The sequence below is a fragment of the Penaeus japonicus genome, unplaced genomic scaffold (assembly GCF_977035675.1).
Source record: "Penaeus japonicus unplaced genomic scaffold, GWHDUDI00000001_assembly GWHDUDI00000012, whole genome shotgun sequence".
In the NCBI taxonomy this organism is placed as follows: Eukaryota; Metazoa; Arthropoda; class Malacostraca; order Decapoda; family Penaeidae; genus Penaeus; species Penaeus japonicus.
In genome coordinates this window covers 24,312,130-24,322,129 of record NW_028234414.1, presented here as the reverse complement: position 1 = coordinate 24,322,129, position 10,000 = coordinate 24,312,130, and the positions used below count along the sequence as shown (strand labels likewise).

The 10,000-nt window shown below is 40.2% G+C and overlaps 2 protein-coding genes across 6 annotated transcripts in view; both read left to right on the top strand.

Annotated features, from left to right (window-relative positions):
- Window positions 1-7,760, top strand: part of LOC122263126 (uncharacterized) — a 7,856-nt gene extending 96 nt beyond the window's left edge. The window contains exons 1-9 of the mRNA XM_086542147.1: window positions 1-332; window positions 569-1,428; window positions 3,256-3,538; window positions 3,945-4,020; window positions 4,154-4,255; window positions 4,567-4,595; window positions 5,087-5,212; window positions 6,177-6,298; window positions 6,759-7,760. The exon at window positions 1-332 is cut by the window's left edge and continues 96 nt beyond it. Of these exons, the coding sequence (XP_086398273.1) occupies window positions 795-1,428; window positions 3,256-3,538; window positions 3,945-4,020; window positions 4,154-4,255; window positions 4,567-4,595; window positions 5,087-5,212; window positions 6,177-6,298; window positions 6,759-7,567 (2,181 nt within the window). The 5' untranslated portion in view covers window positions 1-332; window positions 569-794 and the 3' untranslated portion in view covers window positions 7,568-7,760. The remainder of the gene's footprint in view (window positions 333-568; window positions 1,429-3,255; window positions 3,539-3,944; window positions 4,021-4,153; window positions 4,256-4,566; window positions 4,596-5,086; window positions 5,213-6,176; window positions 6,299-6,758) is intronic.
- Window positions 7,761-9,128: 1,368 nt separating this feature from the next.
- The window catches only part of LOC122263123 (uncharacterized), a 3,612-nt gene continuing 2,740 nt past the window's right edge, over window positions 9,129-10,000 (top strand). Inside the window, exons 1-2 of one of the 5 annotated variants that reach the window (XM_086542641.1) lie at window positions 9,129-9,389; window positions 9,700-10,000. The exon at window positions 9,700-10,000 is cut by the window's right edge and continues 1,078 nt beyond it. In XM_086542641.1, the coding sequence (XP_086398767.1) occupies window positions 9,911-10,000 (90 nt within the window). In that variant the 5' untranslated portion in view covers window positions 9,129-9,389; window positions 9,700-9,910. Of the gene's footprint in view, window positions 9,390-9,487; window positions 9,510-9,629 lie in introns of those variants that run through there. The other 4 variants (XM_086542640.1, XM_086542638.1, XM_086542637.1 and 1 more) reach the window with 4 other exon arrangements.

Here is a 10,000-nt window from a genome sequence, read left to right as displayed (position 1 = left end):
GCTCGTGACACTGTCCTCCACACCATCTGAGAGTGTGTGTGTATGTCTGTATAGGTAGATGTGCGATTTTCCATGAAAAGTCACTTCAGGAAGTCATTGAAAAACATAATCAGTAACCAATAAGTGGTGACCTCGGTATCCAAGAAAGATATGTGACTCTTATCGCCTTCCTGCAACCAGTTGTTCGAAATGACAGAGATAATAGTTTCTCCTTAAAAGCCTCAGTGTGTGAGATCAGGTACTGCGTTGGCGCTGTCTCGAGAGAACCAGAGAGCAGGACGGACGACTTCAGTAAGAACCGGAGATGTGACGGTTCTTCGACTGCGGAAGAGGTATTAGTGAATGGTAGTTTGTGTATCGTATCTATTATCCCTATCTCTTCTGCTGTAATTTCCATCATTATTTTAGTTTTCTTATTCTTGTCATAAAGGTTGTTATTATCACGATCTTATTCCTCTCACTACGAAACAAATATTTATGGACCTCTCATTTCCTCTCTCAATCCTCTTACAGCCCCTCATTTTCAATTCTAATAAAAAGGAACTCACGGAACACCTTCTATACGCAGATCCTCACCACACAGAAGTGATGCAAGAAGGAGGAGGTTGTGCTAGCGGCGCTGTGTAGAAAAAGGTCGCTTTCCTTTTGCTCATTGACGAACAGGAGACAAAACAAGCAGAAGATTGGCACGAAATTTCTCTCTTGAGTTGGGAAGAAACAGGAGAAAATCTGTCCCTTTCAATCCTCATTGATGGGAAAGGGCAGAGTAGGACATCGCAGATAAGTGCTGAGTGATGGCCGGCTTCGTCGTGAGGAGTGGGAGTGAGGAAGCCTCTCGGGGTTCCTTTCTGCCGAGGTTCTTGGGCTTCCTGTTGCTGTTCCTGGTCCTCGCTCACAGTGCCTCTGCTGGCGTCTTCGGCAGCGGGAGAAACGATAACGGCAACGCACAAGAGCCATATCTCTTCGGAAGGACCAGCGACGTGACGCAAGATCGAGGAGTTGTCCTCACTTCTGATAACAAGAACAAGTTCAAGCATCACAACGACCCCGCCTACAACAAACACGACAACGGCAAGCACGGCAGCGCATCCAAGGACGTTGTCGTCAACGACCCTGACGAGAAGAATCCGATCCACACCTACAACGACCTCGTCTCCCTCTACGACGACAAGAACCTGAACACCCTCAACTCCTACCCTGAGCCACAAAGGTACTACCAACGCATCCCAATCCGCCTCATCATCATCCTAATCGTCCTCACCCTGATCCTACTCTTAGCGTGTCTCAGAGGATGCTGTTGGGTGTGCATGGGGACTGATACCGTGGTGGAGAGGCGCCAAGTGGTCTTTATGGTCCTGAGAAATCCTGACGCTGAGGATTCTCCGGAAGCTCAGGACCAGCAGGCCCACTTACACAACCATCCTGAAAGCTGAATCTCCTCCATCCTATTCTGAAGTGTGTCCCGAAGCCATTTCCTTGCGGGGGAAGTAGAGAGCTGTCCACACCAGGCTTTGGTTTGTGTATCCATCAGTCAGTCTGTCTACGTCTCTCTCTCTCTCTCTCTCTCTCTCTCTCTCTCTCTCTCTCTCTCTCTCTCTCTCTCTCTATATATATATATATATATATATATATATATATATATATATATATAACGTCTACTAATCTCTTTCTGTGATATATTAAACAATGTGTATATAAATCCTCTCTACGTCTACTCTCTCTTTCTCGTGTGTGCGCCATTGTTAAATATATTTGAGAATGATGTGTGATGTACACATCACACACACACACACAACACACAAAAAAAAAAAAAAAAAAAAAAAAAAAAAAAAAAAAAAAAATATATATATATATATATATATATATATATATATATATATATATGTATACATATATATATATATATATACATATGTATATGTATATATATACATATTTATATATATATACATATACGATTTGCAAAAGGGGTGACTCGGCGACACTCAATATATTTAATTTCCCTGGAACATTTATTGTGTCTTTGTGTATACATGCATATGTATATATATATATATGTATATATATATATATTTATATATAAATATATATACAATGTATGTATATACATACCTGTGTGTGTGTATGTATGAAGCGTAACTTTTTTCAACGTTCAGTTTTTGCATATCTTGCGCGAATATTGGGTTCGCCGCCTCAGTGCGTTGGTGGCGGGTCGAGCCGCTCGAACCCTGCTTCGGGGTTGATGACCCGCCATGACTTAGTGTTCCACTAACTCTTGGATGGAGAAGTTAGAAATATATTGTTTTAATATTCGATTAGTATTGCCGGCGTGTTGCATCACTAAATATGACATTGCGAAATGCACAGTTGAATTATTATCATTATTGTGATGTATATACATTTACTTTGACTTGATTAGGACTCTCGATAAGGGCCGGTTCAGAGGATCGTCCTGAAAGAGATGCTCCACTTTTGTGCATCAAGATTCCTCGGTACCTCATACGATAAGTAATAGAGACATCTGCAACCAAGTGAGATTACCATATTTGTGAAAATTTGATTTTGGAACTATACTGATTTTTTTTTTTTTTTTTTTTTTTTTTGTTAATAACTACATGTCTTATAATTTTATGATTCTTTCGTTCATTTTTGGATTGGTTTTGTTTACCGTGGCTTATTTCGATTTCAGTTGTTTTGTTTGTCTGCCACCATTATGTTATTTTCATTTCTTTAATTTTGTAATATTTTGCATATTCCTTTTTTTTTTTTTTTTTTTGGGGGGGGGGTCAATATTCATGATTCTGATAATTTATTTATTTTTTAATTTGGTATGAATTGGCAAATTATTTCCATTTTGTTTTTGTATTTCTGATTTAACCATTAATAAATCTATTGTTAGGTAATTTTGTGTTTGGTTACCCAACTTTGAACAATCCAAAATTTATAAAAATCCAATACTTATATGTGGCGACTTTGCCAGGACCCATATACTGATTTTTTTCTGTTAGGATATTACCTACTGAATCCTCGCTATCATTGGGTCCCAAAGGCGAGTTACTGTCTAATTATATGTTTAGTACTTGCTTGTTATTCTTGCAGAGAATTTGTTTGCATTATATTGCCTGGTTGGTGCAGGCTACACATGCATGCTGAACGTTCATTTGTTGAGCGTTAAGTTGGTCTTTGCTGTTACTAGGTACTAGGTTAATCTTTCGTTTTGACATGTATTATTGTTCATTTAAATTATTAAAACAGCTGGTAATGTTTTGGACTCGGGCCGAGATGCTGCTTTATCTATTGGAGAAGAAGCTGCAAATAGGGATGAAAGAGCTAAGGAGAGAGAATTAGAGAAGCTTAGATTTGATGCTGAAAGAGATAAGGAGGAAGCTAGGATTGAAGCTGAGAGACAGAAGATAAAATTGGCTCATGAACTTGAAATGGCTAAGGCTGATAGTTGTAATTATGTTCCAGCAAGTGTAGATGCAACTTGTGATCCATCTTTGTCTTTAGGGATGGATAGGACATTGCGTTCTATCTCGTGAGGTTTGAACGGTTAGCTTGTCTTCTTGGAGTATCACCAGACCTGTCCGCTGTTCGGTTGGGAAGTCTTGACTGGTAAAGCCAGAAGCATATCTATTTGCCTTTCTCCAGAAGCTATATATTATAAAGCAGAAAGCTCTTCTTTATCGAACAGATTTTTAGGTCAAGTAAAATTAAATGTAGATATATCAACAGTTTTCTGTATATATATATTTAGGTAGGTCGTTTTATCAGTGGCTTGAATCGTGGGATGTTGAGAAGTGTGTATCGATAAGGGAATTCATGAATTTCGATCAGATTATTTCTTTTTCATCTAATGTGAGAATATTTATCAAAGAACGTAGTTCCTCTTCCCTTGATGGCTAGCTGACAGTTAGGCTTCTACATATAATACATACCCAAAGGTTAATCGTGGTGAGCATGGGGGAAGAAGCCCAAAGTCTTATGGATCAGAGGAATTTATACCTGCTACTAATACCAGTAAGATGACAGTTCAGTGTCATTGTAAAGAGCTTTGGCACATCAAACCTAACTCCTAAGAATCCATTAAAGTTTAAAGGGGTGATAAAGTTGGGTTCAGTTTTGATGACATAACCTCAAAGGGAATTCTTAGCTTCTGGTATGCTTAATGGGTCTTGGGCCTTTACGATCCCTCGTGACGTTGGTTGCTCATCTATCATTGTATCCGGTGAAGTATTACCCGACGACGTATCAAGTGTGAAAAAGTGAAAGTTCACAATTATCTGGTTAAATTTAATATCAGTAAGAAAGAAAACTTGGGAGCTTGCAGTATCTTTAGCTATGAGAGAGTTGATGGCCTTATTTACAGGAAATGTTAGAAATCAAAATCTCAAATGAAAAAAGGAAAACATTACCCAATTGTCCTTCTAGACTACTGTACCTTCGTTCTTTCTCTAGTTCATGAAAGTCCACTGGCGCGTCTTTTTCACACACAAAGACAGAATCTAGAATAAAAGAGGATTTGCAATGACCAAATTTAAGCTCTGATGTTCGATATTTTTGTAGATCCTGAGACCTTTATCTCCAAAGGCTGAGTAGCTCCAGTTCCTCTAAAACTTGTGCCAATATTAACTGAACCATTTTCTAGAGTGGCTTTAGATTTAGTAGGTCCTTTAAATCTTCCAACCAGAGAAGGACATCGTTACATCCTAACCTAATAGATTGGGCGAGTTGCATGGATTGCTGGGAGTACAGTCTCTGTTCATCGCACTCAATCCCCCTAGCGAAACGGAAGGGATGAACGTTTTCACTCCACTTTGAGGGTCATGTGTCCATAATCTGTGCTGCAATAAACCGAAGGATTGGCACAGGTACCTTGTTCCTACTTTGTTTCCACTAAGGGAAATGCCAGTGTTAAAACCCTGTTAAAGATATATACAGATGTGTTTTCTGAATTACCAGGTTGTACAATTAACCATGATTTCCTTCTTGATTCTTTTGTCCACATTAATTGCAAGCTCATTTTGAAGAGGAAGTAGATACTATATTGGAACAAGGGATCATACAACACTACATCTCCATTCAGTTCTCCTGTAGTGATGGTGAAAAAGTCAGATGGAACATATAGAATGGCCATTGGGTACCGATCCTTAAATTCAATCATTATTTTCCATGCTGAAACTTCATGTACGATTGAAGAAGACTTGCACAAGTTAATTGGTGCCAAATAAATTTCAGAATTAGACTTGAATAAAGCTTATTATCAGATTTTTCTAACAAAGCTAAACCATTAACAGCTTTTCCAATCCATTGCGGTCTTATGGAATGTACAAGATTTCCATTTGGTCTTGTTGATGCATGGGCGACCTGTGTTAGATTAGTGCTTATAGTTCTCTCATGTTTGCTGAAAGCTTTATTCTCTTTTGACACACCAGTATATATACAATTTTATATATCCACATACACATCTATATCTACACATCCACAATATACCCATGTAAATAGCTATGCATTATTCTACGAAATGTTATTCTCAATGGTCATCGAAGGCTGCCTTATCAGTAACCAGTTCATTGCCGAAGCAAGATTAATCTTATCGTAGTCAGTCGTTCAGGGTGACACAAATATTAATTTCTCCTTAATGATCGGTGTGATCTGTTGCAATGCGTGATTTCTTGACCCCAGTCATTTTATAGACATTGTACTGGTCGGGAGATATTGGATAACTGACGTTGGTTCTCTTTAAACTTCAAACTAATTGCTAATTGTCGTAAGAGGTAAGAATTAATGATAGTTTGTTGTTTAGTTGTTTGGTTTAACTATGAAATGTTCTTTTTCATTACTTGTTTTTGGTATTTTGCAATTTTTGTTTATGTTGTTTTTGTTGTGCTATTCATGATGGGCGATGATGTGACTTTATGTGAGAGCGTTCGTGTATTTGCTATTTCACTTCAAAAACGTTTTTCTTTCTTTGTCACTCTCTCTCTCTCTTATTTCAGCTTTTTCTTATCATTGTGATATTTCTTTAGATATTCTAAATTCAATATTTTCCATTTACTGATTATTGATGTGATTAATACTTATCTTTATTTTGTTCATTGTGATTTTAAACACTTCTATTATGAATATTACTGTTGCTATGATTCCTTTTATTGTTATTGTTACCTTCACTTTAGTCGTCTGGTTAGTACAGTGGAATGCTCTTGCCTCACATACCCATGGTCGGCACATCGAGCCCCGTCCAAGCTCGTGAGCTTCCACAGTCGCCAAGCGGTCACTGCTGTGGTTGGGCACCATGGTGGGTAAAGACCAAGGTCAGGTTGAGTCAGCATTCGTTGGCACACTCTCGAGTCAACACTCGCTGACACAAGCGAGCTTACCATAGTGCAAATCTAGCTTATCCTCATCCTTCTGCAAATTTGGCTTATCCTTATCACCACTTCTATCCCTGTCATCACCATTATTTTTATTTCCTGATCAGATACATCACAGTTTTATTGGTTTTAGTTTTAACAATTTGTTCCCAGACTAATATTTAAAGTATGAAGTAAATATTCATACCGGAATAAAAAAAAAGAAGAAATGATGAAGACAAACATTTTTCGGGACTAATGCCACGTGACGCCTTGTATACACAGGAGCTTACATCGCAGAAGCAGTAAGAGGATGCAGTTAGAGGAAGGTTGAGGAAGGCTAAGAAAGAAGAAGGGCTTTGGGGGAAGAGCAGAGCCGGACGGAGGGCGCAGATAAGTGCTGAGTCATGGCCGGATTCGTTGTGAGGGGTGGGAGTGAGGAAGCCTCTCGGGGTTCCTTTCTGCCGAGGTTCTTGGGCTTCCTGTTGCTGTTCCTGGTCCTCGCTCACAGTGCCTCTGCTGGCGTCTTCGGCAGGGGGCCAAACGGCAACGCACAAGAGCCAGAGAGCCACAGCTTATGCGGGTTCAACATAACCAGAAACTACCTGGGACAATTCTACAATAAATGCTACAAGTTCAAGTCCAAGATCACCTACGCTGACGTCTCCGGAAGGGGGCGGACCAACGACATGACGCAAGATCAAGGTATTGTCCTCACTTCTGATAACAAGAACAAGTTCAAGCATTACAACGACCCCACTTACAACAAACACGACAACAACAAATACGGCAGCACATTCATGGGCGTCGTCGACAGGGGGCAAGTCGACGACCCTGACGAGAATCAAATCCACACCTACAACGACCTCAAGTCCCTCTACGACGACAAGAACCGGAACACCCTCAACTCCTACCCTAAGCCACGCCCTTCCTACATCGGCAAGATTAGCGTCGTCCTATTGTGCCTGCTCTTCCCTCTAGCCGTCGTGTTCCGCTTAGCGAGATTGCACTTGTGCTTCCAGGCATATATGAGGACTGGCACCGGGATGGAGGAGAGGCGCCAAGTGGTCTTAATGGTCCTAAGGACTCGTGGCGCTGAGGATGCTCCGGAGGCTGACGACCGCCAGGCAGACGCCCCGCCCACTTACACGGACATCCTGAAAGCTGAATCTCCTCCATCCTATTCTGAAGTGTGTCCGGAAGCCACTTCCTAGCGGGGGAATTAGACAGCTATCCACACCAGGTTCTGGTTTGTGTGTAGTATGATTATTTGAGTGTTGCTTTTATCATTCAAGGTGGATGCATCTGCATTAGTCAGTCTCTCTACGTCTCTCTCTCTTTCTAACAAACTATCTATCTATTTCTAACTCTCTCTCTCTCTCTCTCTCTCTCTCTCTCTCTCTCTCTCTCTCTATATATATATATATATATATATATATATGTGTGTGTGTGTGTGTGTGTGTGTGTGTGTGTGTGTGGAGATATATATTGAGAGAGAGATAGATATATATATGTATACATATATGAATAAAGATGTTTAAATACAGTATATGTGTGTGTTTGTGCACATTACAAAGCTTCCCCAAAACCGCCGACAATCGTCATATCACACTATATTGACGCAACGACGATCAGCTGATGACGCAGTCATGCTGAAGTTACGGAGAAGGAACCACAGACACTCGCTCTCGGCGTCGATGGTGGTGGTTTAGGGATCGTGAAGGAGAGAAGTCTGAAGTGATGGAAGGAGTTTGCTTCCACACACGCACACGCACTCACGTACACGCGTACACACACACACACACATATAGATAGATAGATATAGCTATAGATATGTATACGTACATAAATATATATATATATTATATATATATACATATATATACATATCTGTTTGTGTGTATGTATGTATCAAGTTATGAATATCTCTAAAGCGGAGGTGAAAATAAAATCACATTTCCTCATAAAAAAAAAAAAAAAAAGCTATAGCTTGGTAACGTCACTTGGTTAGGCTAGTTACGTTAATCCTTTTAAGACAGACCTGCTTCCAAGGTATGAAAATCTGGCCGTAAATACAGATTAGAAAGTCTTCTTGCAATGCTCAATTTCTAAACGAAACCATTGATGTGTGTTTGCTCTTTCCTAGGCTGCATGTCTTCTGTCAGTTCTCCTCCTTCGACTCCCAGGCAGATGAATAAGTCAATTAAATATGAACAAGATGAATTAAATATGAATAGATGAATAAGTCAATTATATGTGCGTGTATGGCAGATGAATAAGTCAATTATATGTGCGTGTATGACAGATGAATAAGTCAATTAAAGGAAATTACACCTCAAATCAAATACCTAACCAGCCAATGGGCGGCAAACAGCTCAGTTTCCAACTCGTTCAAAGACGGAGGCACAAAGTGCTGAGAGATACTTGAAAAATCGATTTTTGAAAAGATAAAACGATTAAAAATGCTAACAGCGTTTGAATCATTTGCATCTTTCGTTGAAGCGGACATGACGAGAATGATAGCGAGATAACAGATTAACAAGAATAATATACATGCACAGTGCACACGACACAGCTTAGCTAGGTAGCCGAGCAGACTCTATCCTAAAAGTAAATACATTTTGGTCATTTTACGGTGATGATATCCATTTGCAACAAGTTATTTAGTTTCCTGGAAGTTCTTCTTTGTTAAAAATGGAGAGGAGCTCGTGACACTGTCCTCCACACCATCTGAGAGTGTGTGTGTATGTCTGTATAGGTAGATGTGCGATTTTCCATGAAAAGTCACTTCAGGAAGTCATTGAAAAACATAATCAGTAACCAATAAGTGGTGACCTCGGTATCCAAGAAAGATATGTGACTCTTATCGCCTTCCTGCAACCAGTTGTTCGAAATGACAGAGATAATAGTTTCTCCTTAAAAGCCTCAGTGTGTGAGATCAGGTACTGCGTTGGCGCTGTCTCGAGAGAACCAGAGAGCAGGACGGACGACTTCAGTAAGAACCGGAGATGTGACGGTTCTTCGACTGCGGAAGAGGTATTAGTGAATGGTAGTTCGGGTATTTCTTGAATGTAGGACCGACCGCTGTGGCCTCCGCTCATTTGGCGCAGTGGCAATGGCCAACTAACTCCATCTTGCCAGAATATGCACACTGAAGTTAGTTTTAGTTTTTATTCTTATTCTTGTCATAAAGGTTGTTATTATCACGATCTTATTCCTCTCACTACGAAACAAATATTTATGGACCTCTCATTTCCTCTCTCAATCCTCTTACAGCCCCTCATTTTCAATTCTAATAAAAAGGAACTCACGGAACACTTTATATACGCAGATCCTCACCACACAGAAGTGATACAAGAGGAAGGAGGTTGTGCTGGCGGCGCTGTGTAGAAAAAGGTCGCATTCCTTTTGCTCATTGACGAACAGGAGACAAAACAAGCAGAAGATTGGCACGAAATTTCTCTCTTGAGTTGGGAAGAAACAGGAGAAAATCTGTCCCTTTCAATCCTCCTTGAGGGGAAAGGGCAGAGTAGGACATCGCAGATAAGTGCTGAGTGATGGCCGGCTTCGTCGTGAGGAGTGGGAGTGAGGAAGCCTCTCGGGGTTCCTTTCTGCCGAGGTTCTTGGGCTTCCTGTTGCTGTTCCTG